Source organism: Zingiber officinale, chromosome 7B (genome assembly GCF_018446385.1).
Source record: "Zingiber officinale cultivar Zhangliang chromosome 7B, Zo_v1.1, whole genome shotgun sequence".
NCBI classification, from domain to species: Eukaryota; Viridiplantae; Streptophyta; class Magnoliopsida; order Zingiberales; family Zingiberaceae; genus Zingiber; species Zingiber officinale.
In genome coordinates this window covers 83,909,498-83,930,813 of record NC_055999.1, presented here as the reverse complement: position 1 = coordinate 83,930,813, position 21,316 = coordinate 83,909,498, and the positions used below count along the sequence as shown (strand labels likewise).

General features: G+C 38.1%; 1 protein-coding gene across 1 annotated transcript; it reads right to left on the bottom strand.

Annotated features, from left to right (window-relative positions):
• Nucleotides 1–18,377: 18,377 nt before the first annotated feature.
• Nucleotides 18,378–19,961, bottom strand: LOC122003884 (probable WRKY transcription factor 35). The gene is made up of 3 exons (XM_042558865.1): nt 19,304–19,961; nt 19,096–19,236; nt 18,378–18,998 (listed from the first exon to the last, which is right to left on the bottom strand). Exons 1-3 carry the CDS (start codon nt 19,813–19,815, stop codon nt 18,521–18,523), a joined length of 1,131 nt encoding a protein of 376 aa, XP_042414799.1. The 5' UTR covers nt 19,816–19,961; the 3' UTR covers nt 18,378–18,520.
• Nucleotides 19,962–21,316: the final 1,355 nt, after the last annotated feature.

The following is a 21,316-nucleotide window of genomic DNA, read 5'->3' as shown; positions in this document are numbered from 1 at the left end:
TTTTCAAGATTAAGTGTTATTGTTTTAAGTAACTCTACACTATGATTGTTTACCCTTGTTTTTTTTTGATGAATGCCAAAGGGGGAGAAGGGTTAGGTGGTTAAGTTAGCTAAACCAATTTGAAAACACAAACACAAACTAACTTTAAAACCACACAAATGCATGTTGTTTCGTACATATGCTTTCACTAACTTAACCAGGTTGTCATTCCATCAAAAAGGGGGAGATTGTTGGTGCGGGTAGCACTAACGGTCTAACCCAGGTTTTGATGAATGACAAATAGGTTAAGTTAGTTGTGTTGTTGTCTGACACTTTGATCGAGTGTGCAGGAGAAGTCCAGACAGGTCGATGGGCTGACCAGATATCTGGCACGAAGTCCAGCTAGGTCGACGGGCTGACCGGATAGCTGGCGAGAAGTCCAAGCGGGTCGACGGGCTGACCGGACGCTTGGCGAGAAGTCCAGCTAGGTCGACGGGCTGACCGGATAGTCGGCAAGAAGTTCAGACGGGTCGAAGGGCTGACCGGACGTCTGGCAGGTGACTAAAGGTAAGTCACTCGAAGGGAGTGACTGTGAGGACGTGTTCCCAGGAAGGGAACATTAGGCATCGATCCGGCTTAGATCCATTTCGGATATCTAAGTCGAGATCGTGACTAGATTCCGTCTCGGAAAGACGGAATCTAAGTCATACTCTTTATGTTAAACTTATAAACTGTGCTAACAATCTGTTTTGCAGGTTACACATTATATATTTGCCTCGGACTAACCTTTTCTTGCAGGAGAAGGACTTTCTGGAGAAAGGAGGTTCGGGCGCCCGGAGGCAAGTTTTATCCCGCGGCGTTGACACTTGGAGCTCGCGGTTGGGTGTGCCACGTCACACCAGGCGCCCGGAGCAGCATATAAAAGAAGCCCCAGGCAGGAGCTTCAACATATCAGTCTTCTGAGAACTCTGAGTCCAATCACTCTGCTGCTCTGCGCTCCAACGACGTTCACAAAGCTCCGACGACTCACTCCGGCTCTCTTTTTAATTCATTGTTTGTCGGTTAGCTTTGTTTTCTTTCTTTTCATTAGCAATATTTGTACGTAAATTGTAATTATCTGAATTGCTAGTGAATTGCCCAACGAAAGTACTCAAGGAGTACGGGCCTTCGAGTAGGAGTCGTCACAGGCTCCGAACAAAGTAAAAATCAACAGTGTTCATCTCTTTACTTCTTTACTTTTCCGCTGCGTTTTAACTCGAGATTTTCGAATCGATATTCACCCCCCCTCTATCGAATTCAACGGTCTTACAGACAATAGCTATGATATCTGTGGTGGTCGTGGATCGAATGGTGACTGTTGTTGTAGGTGGCATTGGAGGACCGCAAAGGCCGCTAGACGTAGCGGCGGCAAAGGTCGCTGGACGCGGTGGCGGCAAAGGCCGTTGGACGCGGCGGCAGCAAAGGCCGCTGGACACAGCAGAGGTGGTCTCTGGTGCCGCTGGACTCGGCGGCAAAGGCCACTGGACTCGGAGGCAAAGTCCGCTGGATGCGGCGGCGGCACAAGCCGCTGGACGCGGTGACGGTGTGCGTGAGGGAGAGAGGCGTCGAGTCCGTCCGATGGCGGCACCTCAAGGAGGCGATCTCAATGCATAGGAGGCGAGAGGGGAGCTGTGACGCGCTGCCGACGAGAAGAGAGGGAGAGGAGGAGACGATCTCACTGACCAAGGATGGTCGGCGTCGGTGTCAGTGGCTAAAGACCCACGAACCCCCTGGTGTCGATGGCGGAAAGCAAAAGCACGAATCGGCCAGTTCGAGGGTGGTGGTGTGAGGAAGAGGATGGAGAGGATAAGAGGTGGGGCCCGGCAGCCGACGTCGACGCCGGTGAGGAGGGAGGAAGAAGGTTTTCTAGCGGCAGACCAAAAACGCGAACCCGGCCTCCCCTTTGTGCTTGGCGGCAGCGGAAAAACCAAAAGCACGAAGAATCACCTCCACTCACACTGGTGAACAGTGCCACCATTTAAAACAAAACCCTACTCCTGTTAAATGACCAAAGCGCCCCTCTCTTTTCTCCTATTTCCTATTAAGCCATATCTGTATCAATATCGATATCTGATGTGCGTAGAATATATCTATTTTTATGCATGTTTAAGACACATTCACTTACTTTCCTTTCTTATGTTCGATGCATTTTCATCCCTATTTATCATATTTTCAGCATAATTACACTTATTATTGGAGATCTGCTTTTGTTTGGTTTAAAACAGTATGAAACATGCTTCAGAGAGATGAAAGAAGAAGAGCAGAGTTTAGGTCATGTGGTTTCACACAGTCGTGTCCCTTCTCCCATGAACAAGCAACACACGACCGTGTCATTTATCCAGAGAAGAGGAAGACTCTAACTGTGTGGTTTCACATAGTCATGCCATTTTCTAGAGCTCAGTCAAGCCCTTGCCATGCTAAAAGGCATTGTTGTGCCCATTAAACGAGAGTCGAGTGAAGCCACGGCCGTGCCAAAAGGCATGGCCATGTCACCCAAGCCGAGCAGATTCAAGCTCTTGCCGTACCAAAGAGGCACGACCATGGCACAGGCTATGCCTTGGCACGTACCCTACTCTATTTAAGGGGAGTTCTTCCTCTTCTTTATGGGAGGAAGGTTCTCCCCTTTAGGAGATCTAACTTGTGTTGATGCAAGGAATACCGCACGATCAAACCTGAGTTTTGATAATGGCAAAGAGTTCTAAGTTAATTGTTATTGTTGTTCTAATAAGTTGAACTAAGTGTGCAGGAAAGTCCTAAATGATCTTAGGCAAAGTGAAAGTCCTAGCTGTAATTACCAAAGTAGTCCTGGTCCGGAGGACTAGGCAAAGTTTTGGAAGGTCGAGGATGTCGGTTAAAATCCTTGGGTTGCTGACTCTAGGTGGAAGTCATGGGGATCGCGGACACCAGGCGAAAGACTGGACGGGCTGAAAATCGGATGTCCAACGAAAAGTCCTGAAGTCTCGGATGTTGAGAAAAAGTCCAGATAGTCTGGAGGAATGATCTAGCAAAAGATAAACTCTCCTAAGAGGAGTAGGTGAGGGTGCATTCCCCGTTGAGGAAACAGTTGACGTTGGTTCGACCAAGAGTTTTCAGGAAATCCAAAGGTCAGAATTGGACAGTCTAGAGATAGTCAAAATACCATGCTTTCTTATTATTCTAACTCTATTTTGCAGGAACTCTAACATTTTATAGGTTAAGATTTTTTTTCCTTGATTGGTTGATGGAATGTCCGGATCGATCAACCAAACCCCAAAGATAATATCAGCTCATGGCCAAGTTTCGACTAAGGGATCAGTCAACCAAACCTTAGGTTCAGTCAACCAAATAGTGGATAAACACCGAGTTGATCAGACCGGGTTGATCAAACCAGATAAGCTGAGGAGCATCAAAGGTTCGGATGGTCGAGTGAACTAAGGCTTTTATCCGAAGCGGCAACATCTGTACGGGAAGGTAGGCCGATTCAGGAAGGATCAGTCGACCGATCAGGGGGATCAGTCTACTATTCAACGTCGAGTCAAATGGTGATCCCAAGATCAGTAGATCAGATCAGGTTCAACTTGGCTACAAAAAGGGTTCAACCAGCAGCTTTAAAAACACATCATTTAGAATAACTTCCACTCTTGCATGCTACTCCGGAATGATTCGACAATGCCCAAACATTATTCCAACAATCAATGAACAACTATTAATTCTATTGTTGTCAGTAACTTTATTTTATAGCTATTGTACTTTAAATTTGTAATCTTGTTTGAGATATTAGTGATTGGCGAACGAAAGTGATCAATGATCACAGGCCTTGGAGTAGAAGTCGTCAAAGGCTTCAAACCAAGTAAAACTAAAAGTGTCAGCATTGCTTTTATTTTTCTTTATTTATTCCACTGCGTTTTACTCTGACTATTTTTCAAAACAAACGTAAAAAATCCACGAATGATATTCACTCCCCCCCCTAGCTCTTTCGATCCTACAATTGGTATTAGAGCGGAACCGCTTTGAATCGGTGAAACCACCATTCAAGCACCTTTTCGTGGTATTTCTTGAGATTTTTAGAGTCAATCGAAATCAGTGCTTTCACCCTTCTGATAATTTTTTTTAAGTCTATTATTTCTTGAAGTTGGTGCAATATCATTTGAGTTCTTTAGTTCTTTCTTTTCCCATATTACTAATCCAAGATCCAGTCTTGGAACATTCATTATTTTTTTCTATGTGTGAGTTTTTCCATCAATGACCCACCAAGAAGGCTACCGTTCACCCACCTCTTTTCTCTGGCGAGGATTTTAGTTACTGGAAAGGCCGAATGGAGTACCACTTGAAGACGCAAGTTAAAATGTGGATCATCATCCAAACGGCTTCTCAATACCCCTCAATGACACTGGAAAATCAATGATATGCGACAATTGGGATGCACACCTTATGAAGAAGATCGAGCTTGACACAAAGCTACTCAGACCCTACAGTACGACTTAACAAAAGAAGAGTTGAACCAAGTCAGCCCATTCTCAAGTGCAAAAGTCTTATGGGAAAAACTGATCGAACTGCACGAAGGGACCTCCGATATTAAGGTAAGTAAAGGAGACCTAATTTTAAATAAATTATATAATATAAAATGCAGGAGGGTGAGACCGTGAGCCAGTTACACGTACGCATCCAAAACCTTCTTAACGGTCTTCACATAATTGGACAAAAAGTGGAGAACTGTGACATTATCAATACACACTAAATGCATTTCCAAGAAATACATTGTGGGCCTCCATGGTAGATGATTACAAGTTTCTAAAGATCTTTCACTAATTAAATTAGACAAGTTGTTATTCTAATTCGAACTTCATGAACAAATTAATGCACTACCGGTTGGGAAAGAAAAATGGTCCAAGCATGGGTCCCCAAGTCCAACTTGACTAATCAAGTTGGACTTAATCAATATTGGATCCCCAATGATCAAATTCACTATCTTGATAGACCTTATCGAGGCTATAAACTAAAAGAAGCAAATAGAAAGACTATTTTTATTAAATAAAATTGTGTAATGCTTACTTTACTGCTTTCTCTATTCATGCTTAGATTAGGATGTGTAGATAAGGACTTAAACTTGATCGACACTTGATTAGTTAGACCAAGGATTCTCAGAAGAAAAATTAAATATTCAATTTCTTTAAAAGGCTTTGTCTAAAAGTGGTTGTTGCTCCAATATCTAAGAAGGCCTAGTGCCTTGCACAGCTTGAAAGCCAATTATCGAGATGGATGTTTAATTGACTCATTGTTAAACCTTATTCTAACTCAAATATAAACTTAATTCAATTAATCTAATTAAACTTAATTCAATTAATCTAATTAAACTTAATTCAATTAATTAATCTAATGAAACTTAATTTAATTAATTTAATGAAATTTAATTCAACTAATCTAATTAAACTTAATTCAATTAATCTAATTAAACCTAATCTAATTAATCTAATTAAACTTAATCTAATTAAACCTAATTCAATCAAACTTAACCAAAATTATACCTCAATTAGACATTAAAAAAAACTAAGTTAAACTTAATCAACTATCTCACAATCACCCATAAGCATAACATGATTGACAACTTAGATTGGGTGAGATGAAAAATAAGAGACTGAATTCAAACAATCTATCTTCTAATCCCTTTAAATTGGATTCAAATAAAATATTTTATGTGTAGGAACATAATGATTTAGACCTATGGATGTTGGATAGTGGATGCTCTAGACACATGATTGGAGACTAATTGAAGTTCACTAAGCTAAAATTCAAGAACTTAGGGTTAATTGTGTTTGGCAACGATGAAAAACTTAAGGTAATCAGAACATGTAATATCGAATTAAGCTCTGATTTCATTATTCAAAAAGTTTTATTAGTTCATAAATTTAAATTTAACTTATTTAGTATAAGTCAATTATGTGACTCTGACTACTTAGTAATTTTTTCTAACTCTGGATGTATAATTAAAAACATCAAAAATCATGAAATTACACTTAAGAGAATTAGGAAAAATAATATTTATACAATTGACCTACCGAAGTGTCTATTTGCACAACAAGAGGAAACCAAATTATGACACAGAAGACTGGATCACACTCACATCAGATTCATTTCAAAAATGAGTTAAAATTGTTTAGTTAGAGATTTACCAAAATTAAAAAATTTAGAAAGTACAATCTGTAATACTTTTCAACAAGGTAAACAAATTAAATCAACCCACAAATTAACAAACCTAAATCAAACCAATTCAATACTTGAGCTTCTACATTTAGTTTATTTATTCTCACAGAGTCAAGTCACTAAGCAAAAATCAATACTGGTTAATAATAATTGATGACTACTCAAGATTTACTTAAGTAAAATTTTTAAAAATCAAAGATGAAGCATTTCAAACTTTTAATAACTTTTGTAAATTAACAAAAAAAAATACCTAACTTAATCAATGAAAATGATAATCAAAATACTAGAAACTTAGAAGATGATGAAGATTAAAAAAAAATAGACCTGAATCAAGTGAATCAAAAGAACCAAGCCTTAGGACCACCTAGGGTAAGAACCAACCACCCACCTAACCAAATTCTGGGTGACCTAACCCTAGGAGTTTGAACTCGATCATCTTATAGAAATCTAAGTCAAATTGCTCTCATTTCCAAAATTAAACCCAAAACTATAAAAGAAGTCCTACTTGACCCAGATTGGATAATTACGATGCAAGAGGAACTAGCCCAATTTGAAAGAAACCAAGTCTGGGAACTAGTACCTAAACTAATAAACAAAACCATAATTAATACCAAGTGGGTATTTAGGAATAAACTAAATGATAAAGGAGAAATAGTAAGAAATAAAGCTAAACTAGTAGATAATGGGTTCAGCCAAGTAAAATGGTTAGATTATGATAAAACCTATGCACCTGTAGCTAGACTTAAATCCATTAGGATGTTGTTATCTTACGCAGTACATAAAGGATTCAAGTTATTTTAAATGAACATAAAGTCCACCTTCCTTAATAGATTCATCAAAGAAGAGATCTATGTAAATCAACCCCCAGGATTGAGGACTTAGATCAACCAAATTATATCCTTAGGTTAAAGAAAACATTATATGGACTAAAATAAGCACATAGGACTTGGTATAAATGACTATCAACATATCAAATATCTAAAGAGTTTAACCAAGGCCAAATAGACCAAACCTTATTTGTTAAAACCTTAGAACAAGATAGTTTTATAGCCTAAATCTACGTAGATGACATAATTTTTGGCTCAACTAATACAAAATTTGTAAAAGAATTCATTAAATTAATAGAAAATAAATTTAAAATGAACCTAGTACGAGAACTTAATTTTTTCTTAGGACTACAAATAAAATAAATAAAAGAGAGAATTTATGTTTATCAAACAAAATATATTAAATAGTTAATTAAAAAATTTAAAATGAAAAATTCTAAAAATATTAATACCTTAATGGAAAGAAATATAAAAATTAACTCTGACTTAGAAAGTAAACTAGTACACTTAAAATATTAGGGGAGGACACGACCCTAGGCATAGGTTGTGTCGCGGTAATGCCTTTGAGACATAGCTAGACTGTTGTTCCTCCAAACATGGGAGGCACGGCTGGAACATGGTTCTTCATATTAGGGGAGGCACGGTGCCCGCCCCCTTGTCAGCTTCGGCTGGGCACACAATTGCCTCCGTGGAGAGACATGGTCATGCCTTTGGGGCACCGCTGGATCTTGTTACTTCAATTTAGAGAAGACACAGTCGTGTAGATTCACACAACTGCTCCCCTATTGGCTTCGGCATTGCACATGGTTGTGCCTCTCGGGCACGGCTAGATTACTGATTTTCTCTATGTTTACTCCAATGTGCGTCTTTGCTCCATTTTCGTTCTAATTTACATCCTGTCAATTAAAACAAGCAAAGAATAGATCTCTGAATAAATAGAATGGAATTATGATATAGTAATAAAATAAGGTACAATAAATATAGATTATATATATATGAAATATAAATAAATATATATTAAAAATACCTAAAAATATATATAACTCACGCACGTCATCTTTCATCAAAAATTTACCTTCACAATTCGTCAGTCATCGCCTTGGCTTTGGACAAACGTCGCTTTCTCCAAATAAAACACCTTTGCGGTCCGAAAAGGTCTTTTTTTTTTCCTCTGCTTTAGAAGGGTAAAAGGAAATTTAACCCATGATAAGCTATGTGATTTGGATCATTCTAAAATGCCTATGCGATTTGAACATTTTCAAAAACTGCCTACGTTGTTAATTTGGTAAATTACCGCATAACCTATCATACATAATTAATTATTTTTAAATAAAATATTTGGTTAAATAATAGTGAGTAGTTTTAGAGCTTTAAGGATTGTGTATTATGGGGTACCTCACAAATCTTATGGAGGACCTCTTCTTTTAGTCATTCGATTATGGCAACGAACGACCGCTTTTCGTGTGGCCGATTCACAAGCAACCTCATGCGAGGCGGCCACTACCTCATCAGGCGACGAGAGGCAACTTGGCCTGCAGTCGCATTGTTGCCCGACAATGTAGCAGCCACTCTTGAGGCGACCGCGTCACTGCTCGACGAGCAATTGTGGCATTTATTAATGTCATTATAGATTATTTATGGTGACATTTTAAAATAATCTTATAAAGTATCATTACTCACCTTTTATTCTTCTTATAAAAAAATATGACACTTATAAATATCAAAATAAATGAGTTTATGTGACATTTAAATTTATCTTTATTATGATAATAATGAAACATATATAAATTAAATGCCTTTAAAATATAATTTTTGTTGACATTTATATATTATTGTTATATCCCTAAATTGAAACACTTTTGAAATTAGCATTAATATTATATAACGATATTATAGCATGCCAAGAATGTGAGGAGGTCTAAGGTAACATTACTTTATAGGGTATTTTTTTTATTTGTCACTAAAATTTTAATGTCACTAAGAATATATTATAAGGATATTTACATGTGTCGTTAAAGACCATTAATTTTTAGACAACAACATTATATTCATCTTAGCACACTAAATTAGTCTCTCTCTATATACTTATTATGAGATAGAATGCAACCATAAATGAAACAGTAAATCTTGTTGGAATATGATAGTTAGAAATCTCTATCTTTCAATCATAATGCATGTATGTACATGCATGTAATTAATATATAAATATGATATTACTAAAATGCCCTTGTATATGCATGCATGTATGTATTCTAGTTGGTCAGGTTCTGACCATTTAGCATTACCCTAAATGAAATATGTGTTTTGGTATTAATGTCTTAAGCAATTTAATAAATTGTGAATACCTTTTGTATCATTTTTCATATTATGTATGAAAATAAGAATGAAAATCATTGAAATAGTACACTTGGGGAAAGAGACAAGTCAGTTTTCAACTAAATAAAGCTCTAGTGTGTAGCCATTTAGAGATTTTTAGAGATGCTAAAACATGATTTACATATTATGGATATGAACAAATGCCAAAAGTACTATTCCATGTACATGATTTCTTCAAGAAATGACAAGCATGTGCGGGAATATATCGAAAAAAGGAGGGTGATAATAAACCTTCAGGAGGAGGCAAGGGCACCACGAACGAGCTACGTTGACACGAACATTGAGAATTAATTTGGCTCTAATGCCACATTAAAATTAAATAATTTAATATGAGAATTCATATTATTTTCTTTGTAAATAAAATAATATTGTTTCTTAAATAATTTGGCAGGGTTCAACTATTATATATTGTAGTACTTTACACAAATTGATTTTGATTCTCTGAACAGCTAATTAGTCACCAATATTTTATGCTTCATTTGTCATTTAGCCTTTAACTAAATTAATTAATATCAAGTACCTTTGGATCACACATAGAAACTATATATAATGGAGTCATAACAATAATTAATTGAAGCCAATGACCACCAAACCAACCCATCAACAGCTAAGTGGGATTTTTTTTCTTCTGATAATTTTTTATTTAACACGTGATTTGTTTAATCTTTTTGTTGACTCTTCTAAAGATTCTTTTGGTTTAGGGAGGTTAGCACCGTATGTAGTGTCTTTTGTATGTATCTTGTTGACTATATATAGTTGGTAGTGTACCAAATGTCAAACTGTCTTGTTCTTTACCAAAGGAAAGGAGAACCTTCATTTATCAGCATGAGAATAATGGCTACAGGAGCTGCCATGTGCATAATGTTTCACTCACCACCATGGCTCATATTTTCCACCAATCATGAGCATGTGGCCTTGCTTTCCATCTCTCGAAGTGACTTGAACAATCGAGCAAAAGGAATCATGAGCAAAAGTGAATTTTTTTTATTGAAATCGTCAAACAAACGTTTCTTTTTTATTTATTATCAAAAAGATTTTTTATTCATCACTGTACATTTTAATTTCTAAAATTGTTCATATTTTTAGGGTTGGTATAACTTCGATGGGTTCATATATGCTATAATATGGATACTTCAACACTAATTAACACTAATACAATATCATAACTATGAACTATAATTACTACACTATTGGCATTTTATCTCTAATCAATATTAGCTAACATTATATTATAGTAATACTTTGATTCTAAACACTAATAATATTATATTATAAAAAAATAATAAACCTAATTAATCTCATTGACTAGTCCTGGGATAACCGGCTCGGTCCTACAGAATTCTTTCATCGACCACCAAAGTAAATCAAGAAGTGCGCGCAACGAGCAACTAAGAAGCCCAATATTCGTTGGTTGCATGTCCTATTTGGAAAAAAATTCCTATAAATACATCATAACTGGGGATCAAATCGTTGATACCTGAGAGACAATCTAGATATCCTACCACGACACCATAACCCCATGAACTAATAATATTATATTGTAGCACCTATAGTTCATAGTTCTTGTAATATGAACATTACATTCTAGTCATCAACATTGGTCAATGCAGATTAACATCATGTTATAATAGCTAAGAATCATAGCTACTACAACATAGACAATTTATTTCTAATAATATTAATCATTATTATATTGTAACAACTTTGATTCATAAGTACTACAATTACATAACAATTTGTTATGATCTTGTAGTTATTACACCAACGTAAAAAAATAAGAACAATTTTAAAAAATAAAATGTCCAATAGTGAGATAGGGCGCCCTTTGATAATAAATAAAAAAGAAACGTTATATCTCATAATTCTTGTAATATGAATATAGTTCATATATATCTCTAGTCGTCAACATTGGTCAATACTACAATTGTATAACAGTTATGATCTCATAGTTATTACAACAACCTAAAAAATAAGAACAATTTTGAAAAATAAAATGTCCAGTAGTGAGATAGGACACCCTTTTGATAATAAATAAAAAATAACTTGAAGCGCCCGTGCATTTAAGTTTACCTAAGTGAACTTGAAGTGCTAAACAAAATGAACTTTTGGAGATATTTGAAGGTTTTATATAGTCCTACAATTATTGAGAGAAAGGAGTATGAAATTGGAACAATGGGTGGAGCCATGTCTATAGTTGCACCATGTTGGAGGTCATGAGTGGGTTGATGCATCGCAAGATTTCCATTGGTGAAGATGGAGCATGCACATGTATAAAAGGCATATTTGGCAATGATTTCTCATTTGTTATGATTCTTGTATTATTGATTTGAGATATTGTGATTTTCTTTGTTATGGCAACTTCAAAATCAATGCTAGCTCGAAGCTAGACGAGTGTAAAAAAGGATCAAATTCTATTGAATTAATCGGTCATTAGTTGAACTCACTCGAGTTGAGTGTGGTTTTAGTTTCAGACTTGATTTAGTTTTTCTGAATTTCAGGCAACTTAGCCAAGATGAATAAGTTGGTTTATGATGCATTCTAACTTGTCCAAATAGAACAAAAATTTAGTTGAAGTTATATTAAGGTACATTTTTATCGGTTGAGGTGGAGAATTCAATCAAGCTTAGTCGGGAATATGGATAGGAGATATAGAACTCTTTTTTTCCCACTTTCTTAAAAATCTAAAACTATTATGGCAAGCTATAAATAACATCGGGGATGTTCTTTAAAAACAACTTGAATAATCGGAGTGTCCATCTTTTGTAGGCCTTTGGGATGAGCATCCTCAAACGCTCTTTTTAGGTTGGCTTTGCTCCTGTGCTCCTTGGACATAAACTATATATATTCACATTATAACTACTTAGGTTGTGCACATCGAGTTCGTGTGACAATACACTTAAGTTGATGGTATTTTTTACTCACATTCACACCAGGTAAAATAATGATTATTCTGCAGGGTAAAATTTAGAGGAATTGAGAGAAAATAAGACACAAGAAAATCGACACACAAAGAGTGTTGAAAAAAAAATCTATTGTCGGAGATTGATAAGGTGTTAGTTGAATTTAAACTATACTGAATTAAATTCAATTTACAGTCGAGATGACCTGAGCGGATAATCTCAAGCTGCCAGCAGGGGCTGGTTTCTGCTAATTGCTGAGTGCAGACCGAACTTAATTTGAGTCAGAGCAGCAAAGTCCGAGCGGGCTTAATGGTCGAGCGGACAAGTAGTAGATTGGTCGACTGGGTAGTAAGGCCGAGCAAGTTCGGCCAGACAGAGAGAAGACTGGGTGAGAGGTCGGTCGCGCAAGAAGATAGGTCGAGCAGACAGGCCAAGCGAGAGGTCGATTGAGTGAAGCAGATAGGCCGAGCGAGAGGCCGGTCGGGCGAAGTAGACAGGCCGAGCGAGAGGCCGGTCGAGCGAGCAGACAAGCCGAGCGGTCAAAGAGGCCGGTTGAGCAGACAAAGAGACCGACCCGACGAGTGGAGAGGCTGATCGGGCAAGTAGCTGATCGAGAGAAGCAGACAGGCTGAGCGACTGAAGAAGCAGAGGAGCCCAAGCGGGTGAATAACCTCCCGAGCGGGAAAAAGGACTGAGGTCTACAAGAGTCGCAGTTTCCTTAAAACAGATTCGCCCACCTCTGGTGGCGCTTCGAGACTCACTAGGATCGTTTGTTTCCCAGGATACAATGGTTGACCGTGATTCCCACCGAGCACTGGTGGTCACGGTGAACTGAGTGACACCCGATTGTTCTCACGGGCACTCTGTCGAGCAGGAGTTGCACGACAGAGGAGGAGGGAATGAAGGTGGAGAGCTTCTACTTGTGTTATTGTGTATCCTCTGTAACATGGTTCAATGCAATCTAGACCCTTGATTTGCACCCCCTGCGCACCCACGTGTGAGAGAGAGTCTCTCCCCATATATTTGTTCACATCCTCAATGTATGTGAATCAATATAAACTAACCAACATGCCATGAAACTCCTAATGTGAGACTAAAGTCTCATTCACAATGGAGCTTCTATCCTCTTCCACCTTTTCTTCATTCACACATATTCAACAAAGAGAAACTGTCATATCTAGGTTTTGTCAAAAGAGAAAAGTTTGATTCAATAACAAAAGATAATCTCTAATATTAACAAAACAGACTCTTATATAAATTTAAAATTCTAATTAGTTTACCAAAGATATCCTAAGTTCTAAAAAAATAGAAAATTACCAAAAATCATAATAAAAAATATTTAGAGTTCCAAAAATATCCTAAATGATTTTTTTAACCCAAAACTTGGCCAGTTATGAGTTCTCCTTGATAATAAATATAGATATCTAAATAAGCTTCAATTCATACCTTAGTCGTCTTGTTCTGATATCCGAGTTAAAAGTTATGACACGTTAAAGTTAGGTGCCTCCTACGACCATCACATTCAATATGGATATAAAAATAGATAGGAGGAAAACCAATCTCATTTTTATTGGCAAACATCAATCATCCTTTTGATACCCTCACAAGATAAGTTAAAGCCCCTCTAACAAGTGTGGTGTGTTAGGACCCATGCGAGTTAGAGGGAGGGTGAATAGCTCCTATTGCTTCTCATCTTGATACCATGCTCATCATTTAAATGCACAGCGGAAACTTGAATCAACATTGACGCCACATGCACAACTCCAGGATTTATATAGTATCCGCCTCTTATGCGACTAATCCAAGGCCTACTTCTAGTGATCTCCCTTTACTATGAACTTTTCTTTTTCAGATACCTTCCAGAAGCGGAGAAGCCTCTTACAACATATTATTACAAGAACACAAGAAAACAAATACAAAGACAAATGAAATAGAAAAAGACTTTATAATGAGGAAATTGCTTTGGATATTTTCTTGTTGTTTGGAAATATCTCTTGTTGATCTCGAAATGCACTAGTACTTCACCTCAGAATATGCAAGAATACGACAAAAATCGCCTCGAAACCCTTCTTTTTAAAGCCTTTAGGTTGAGACTGATTTCTGCCTATCAATTAACTGATTTTACCCATTAGTCAATTGATATGGTCTTCAACACTGTTCTTGCCATTAAACGACCTCTGAACTTTATGAAATTTATCTAATTTTGTCAATAATTTAAACATCAATCGACTGATGAAAAACATCATTCGATTGATCAAATCAATCGAATCGAACAAGTGAATCCGACTCACTTCTGTTCAATTTTGATTAACATCAATCGACTGATGTGAACAATCATACAACTGATGACTCGGTTCTATTCGAATTAAATTAAATGAATCTAACTCATTTCTATTTGATTTATGAAGTCATCAGTGGATTGATATCAACCATCAATCAATTGATATCATCAGTTAAGTCAAATAATTAAATCAGCTTGTTTCTATTCAGTTCTAATTGAAATTACTTGGCTAATACCCATAATCATTTGATTGATATTGAGTAAAAATATAGATCTTTGAACAAGCTCCATTTTGCACCTTAGATCATCTCACTCTAATATCCGAGTTAAAAGTTATGATCTTCAGAAGTTTGCTCTATCAGGACTATAAGATCATTTGCACAAGAGGGGTGAATCATGAGTAATTTTTAAAACTTTTTTTTTTTTAATTTTAAAAAGACTTATCAAAAATTGAGTGCGTAGCAGAAGAAAAATATAATAAGACAAGACAAAAAAAAAAAGCAATGCACGGTCGGTTACTTGATTTGTAGTCCAACGACTACTACTCTAAGGCTCATGCCCCCTTGGGACATTTTCGATTGACAATCCACTAAAATTCTACTCCGAAAAATCTTTGGATAGAGATGTCGAATACAAGGATGAAGAAAGTGTAACAACCTATATTTTCTTATGTAATTATAATAATAATTAACAATTAAATTTTTACCGACACTAGGAGCATGATGACATTATGGTTCTTGTTATAGAAGTTTGTTCGAGCGTAAGTTTGCCATAGTATGATCGCATCATAGTTGCAAGGAGATGGAACATTAGAATTGAGTTAAAGCTTGTATTAGAATTGATATTCTACGCTATTTTGGTGAGCTTCTTTATAAGGCATTGGGGGCACCTCGGTTCATCTGGGGCGCATCCATTCGTGCTGATCTAATTCAATGACATCGGCATTTATCCTATTCTAGGCGCTTTTAGTGTTCCGAGGCACTTCTGATACGCTGACATCTATCCTCACAACTTATCCAGCATGGGGTGTCTCTGTTCACCCGAGCCGCCTCTACCCACCCAATGCACCTCTATTTACCCAAGGCGCCTCTATTCACCCAAGGTATCTCTGTTCACCTGAGGTGCCTTCGTTCACTCGAGGCTCTTCTAACCAACTGAGATGCATGGAGTGAATTTTCCTACATGTTTTTGCTTAAAAATAACAGTTTTTTATCGAACAATGTAACTAAGTTTCCTAAATACCTAAATCACGTATCCAACTTTCAAAATGACCAAATCACATACCCTATACCCATTTTACCCCTCTCATTTACATAGTCGACTACTATAGTACAACAGTCAACTAGTGTAATTTTTTTTAATGAACAATTTTTTTTAAAAGATCTATTCATATTTAAAAAATTATTACTCTCAATATATTATATCAAATTGATATTTAAGAGCATAGATATAATCAGGAGAAATAGGTCAACACATAGGACCTAGTTTAATATCATTCTGAGCTCTTTAGTCCATCAGCTAGTTTTAACCAAACTTGGTCAAAGCCAGCTAAAGGACTTAGAGAGTTTAGAATGACATAAAGTTCGGTCAAAATTGGCTGATAGACCTAAAGAGCTCGGAATGATATGAAATCATGTTTTATGTGTTTCTCTAGTTTTCTTAATTATATTCATGTCCTCAAACATCAATTTGACATAATATATTGAGAGCAAATTTTTTTTTAAATACGAATTAGATTTTTTGGACATATTCGTGTCTAAACAATCACTACTCTCAATATATTGTTCCAAATTGATATTTGAGGATATAAATATAATCAATAGACTTAGACAAATATATAGAACTTGGTTTCATACAATTCTGACATCTCTAAGTCTATCAGCCAGTTTCAGTCAAGTTCGGATGATGGACCTAAAGAGCTCGGAATGACATAAAATCAAGTCTTATGTATTCGTTTAGTTTACCTGATGATATTCATGTCCTCAAACATCGATTTATCATAATATATTGAGAAAGATAATTTTTTGAATATGAATAGATCTTTTAAAAAATTTGTTTATTTAAAAAAAATACATCAATCAACTGCTATACTAGTAGTCGACTAGTGTAAATGAGAGAGATAAAATAGGTATTGGGTAAGTGATTTGGTCATTTGAAAGTTGGGTATGTGATTTGAGTATTTAAGAAACTTAACTACATGATTCGATAAAAAGCTGTAAAATCAATATGTCCCTATAACATCAAGTTAGAAATACAAATGTATGAAAAAGTATTAGATCACTACCTAAGTCGACCTCACAAGATCTCTCTTCCAGTTGTTTGTTTGACTTACCATTTACAGAATTACTCTACTTGACGTTTGATCTCCTGACCCACTAGGACATCCTGATAGGTGCCCATCTGGACTTTAGTCAATCATCTTGTACTGCTAACCCGACTAGACTCATGCCATATATCTGGTCCTCTATGAGATATTTGGGCTTCCTGCCAATTATTTGATCCTCTTGACCTAAGTGGACTTTCTTCCTAGTGTTTGATCCTCTTGACTCATCAATTCCTTCAGTTTGCACACTTGAAAAACATATTAGATTAAAATAGGACTTAACTTTGAACCTTTGAAAATATCAAAATATAGGTTTGATTCTGGTGCTCCCTGCACCAATAGGGACTTCCTCGTTGTCTAGCATTCAATTAACCTTAACCTGTCAGTACTTCATTTTTACTTGGCATCCAATCAATCTTGATTTACGGGGACTTTGCACTTCATGTTAACTCCTTGTTGGACTTGCGACTGCTAATTATCTGGTGAAACGTGCCCCACTTGGACTATAATTTTCTCTTGTAAATTAATTATCTGTTGGACTTCTGATCACAAAGTGTCAGTCAACTATGACCCACTTAGACTTTCTGTTTCGTATTAACTCCATATTAGACTTCCAACTATCAAGCATCCAGTCAAACATGATTTACTTGGACTTTTCTCTTGTCAACTATATGTTGGACTTTCGATCACCAAGTATCAGGTCAACCGTGATCCACTTGAAATTTCGTCTCATGTTAACTCTATGTTGAACTTCCAACCACGTGACCCACTTGAAATTTTAATATCTTATCAAGTGTCCAATCAACCTTGATATACTGGATTTTTCGCTCAACTAGCATAACATATTGATCGACTATTAAGTATCCAATCAATTTTAATCTACTTAACATCTCGACCAACTAATATATTGGCACGCATTAAAATTTCAATTTGAATTAACTTTAGTTTGATTAACTTAGTTAATCTTTAGGGTCATGCACTAACATAATATATAGTTGTAAAGTGTTAAAAAAAATAATAACCATAATAAGTGAATCAGAGTTTTAATCTGAAAGGTCGATTTCTAAGTGCGTTGTGTACATTATGATTTTATCTGATAAATAAATTTGGAGAAAGATCGGTTTACTTTCAACTTAATTTTAAAAAAAATAAATAAATGGGCACTATTTCGCCCACCACCTTTAAAAAAGATGGACAAAATATAACTGTTTGACGTTGTGTTACTCATCAGCTTTCTGTCCCATCTCCAACCCTAGAAACGTGAATCCTACAAACGTGAAGGTCTTCAAATCCGCTACCACCGACGTAACCGAGTTACCACGATCCAATAAAACCCCTCCCTACTTGATTATCGTGATTTATTTAGAGACGGCGTGGAAGGACGCCCGGGACACTTGGAGTGAGCGCATCCCCCTTAAAGGTCTTCAAACACTCGCATGATTCCATTCATTTAAACAAACCAGAAACAACTTTTGTGAATTCAAATTAAGAAGGTTTATAGCTAGACCTTGAACAAGAACTCAATCAATGTGCAGTGACAAACATGGCAAACAATTAATCAAGCTGTTTTGCTGCTCCGAGGTCTCGTTATAAACCTCTCCCAATTTGGCTGGCTTCACGACGAGCTCTCAGCCCAGTCAAACATGGAGAGCAAGGGATCCACCGCGGCCTCGTCGGCTAATTTGCCGTCCGCGAACCCTTTGGAGAAGATGAGACTCATCGGGTCGGACTCGAGCTCGGCAAGGTCGGAGAAGAAGTCCTCGGCCTGGCCGTCGGATCCGGGAATCATCGGCCTGTAGTGAGCGCCGCCGGGCTCGTTGACTGGGGGAGAGGTGGTGGAGTTCGGCAGAGGCTCCCAGTCGGGGCTGATTGAATCATTGGCGGCGGCGGCGGAGGTCGGCGATTTGGTACTGTTGGTGGTGGATTTGGAAGAGTGGGAGCGGACGGAACCGGCGAGGGCGTTGCGCTGGGTGGGCCAGGGGTGGTTGTGCTCGGAGGTGTAGGTGATGACGAGCATGTTAGGATCGGTGCGGCTGCGCTCCACCTGTTTCCGGGCGGAGCAGCCTTTGGAGCTGCTGCATCTGTAGTATCCCCTGCTTCAAGCCATGCAAGTTAACTTACACTTTATGAACACATTACGGATCAGGAAAAACAAATCGATCAGATCAATTGCAGTGATTAATTAATTGCCTTGGATAAGGGGAACCCTTGATCGGTTTCTGGCCGTACTTCCTCCATGCCCATCGATCCGATGGAACAACCTCCCCGCTCGGCCTGTTGCTGGCCGCCGCCGGAGCAGGAATGTACACCACCTTCCTCGCCTGGCTTTTTCTGGAGATACATAAATGGTAATTATGTTGTCTAGGGAGATCATCTGTTGACTTCTGAGAGTATATACCTTCGTTTGATCCCCGGAGTAGCCATGTGAGGGGAGATCTGCACCCCGCCGTAGTGATCCCCTGCGCCGCCGGCCATCGGACAGCCGGCGCTGATTGCCTTCATCATCATCATCTCCTCAGCCGCTGCCGGCGCCGAACTGGTCAGCAGCGGCGAGATCTGGTGCACCTTCGGTAATATGCTGCAACTAGCAGTAGCAGTGCTTGCCTTGACGAAATCCTGTTCCGCAGCCTTCTGCGGCGGCGGTGGTGGTGGAAGCTGTGACGTTCCGTCTTCTCCGTCGTGGTCGGCGCCTCCGAAGTGGGAGAAGGGGTTCACTAACGGGACGGCGAAGGGGTCACCGCAGTCGCCGTTGGCGGAGACCGAGAGAAGATGATCGTCGAGCTGCCAGCTGGCGTCGTCGAGGAGGGGATCGAGGTCGCCGTCGCACGAGAAATGGCCGCCGGTGTGGATGATGTCCGCCAGGTAACCGCCGTGGTCGTCGTCCATCCTTTGCAGGAAGTAGTCACACATCTCTCAACTCTATTTCTCTCCGGCACCTCTCAAATCGAGCAGAAAATCAAAGATGGAGCAGAGCTAGGAGACGAGGTTGCATGCACTGAAAGGCTACTCCCATTCTCTCATGGGAGGAAGAAGAGGAGAAAGATGATGATAGGAATGGAGCGATTCTCTAGCTAATTAATTGCTTAAAACTGGAGAATCATTCAATTTATTGCATGGAAAATTATTAATCGGGTAAACTATGATTGGTTCAACTGGAAAAACTAGTACTCACTGAAATCATCCGGTTCGGATATCATCTAACTTCTAGAATTGATTAATTTTGGAGATGAGGGATGTTGTTATTCCACAAAAATTTTCCATCCAATCCCAGAAGCACAGATGAATTTTGAAAGACGGATCAAATATTACAAATGGTTCTCGTACTACGTACCTCTTACCATTGTGTCCGGGGTCATTTCATCAGTACAGTAGAAAATAAAATAAAATAATTAATTAAATTGGATAATGTTGCGCCAGGGGTGATCGGTCCGACCTCATAAAAATTTTTACACGTCACCGGGATAAATCATGAAGCACTTGCGGCGGATGCCCCAGAAACCCAGCATCTCTCAGTTGCAGGTCTCATTTGGAGAAAAATCTTTGTAAATATTATTGGTGTAGTTGACACCAATGATTAAACTTAAGTTTTGATAAATAACAAGTGGATTAAAATTAGATGTATTGTGATTTAACCTTTCTATCAAGTATGCAAGACTTGACTGATCTGACGCCAGGATGAAATCCAGTTAGGTCTGGAGGACCTGATATCTGGTGTAGAAGTCCATATATGTGACCCAATATCCGCGGGACCTGACAGTTGGCCGAAGTTCAGTTGATTCTACGAATCTGATAACTCGCGGAAGACCTGGTGGACCAAGGTAGAGTCAAGCGATTTTGCAGGGTAAGGTAAGTCACTAGAGGAGAGTGCTCCAATAAGAACGAGTCTCAAATAAGGACTTTAGGCGCAGGTCCAATTTAGGTCTATTTTTAGAAATCTAAATTGAAACCGTGACTAGATCTTGGTCTCAAGAAGAGGAGGTCTAATTAATAATACTATTTTGCTATTGTGATAACTCCGTTTTGCTGGTTATACTTTATTTTTGGACTAACATATTTTTGCAAGAGTTAAAAAGAAATTTCAGTCTTAGTGAATAGTGCTCAAGGCGCCTCCTGGTCAATTGGAGGCACCCTGGATAGTGGCATGAAGGCTCCTCTTGTGCGAGTGGAGGCAGCTCGGATGTTGTCGAATACTCTACGCGGGAGGGCACAAAGGCGCCTCGCATGCCTCTGGAGGCGCCTTGAGCTTAGCGCTGGAGGCACCTTAAAAGAGCTTTGAAGGCGCCCTCCAAAGGATAAAAATTGAATGTTGCAGAGCTTATCATAATCGAGGTTTTTAGGATCAAGTTTGCACTTGGAGGCGCCCTGGACAAGTCTTGAAGGTGCCCTAAACAGCTTATAAAAGAAGGGTTCG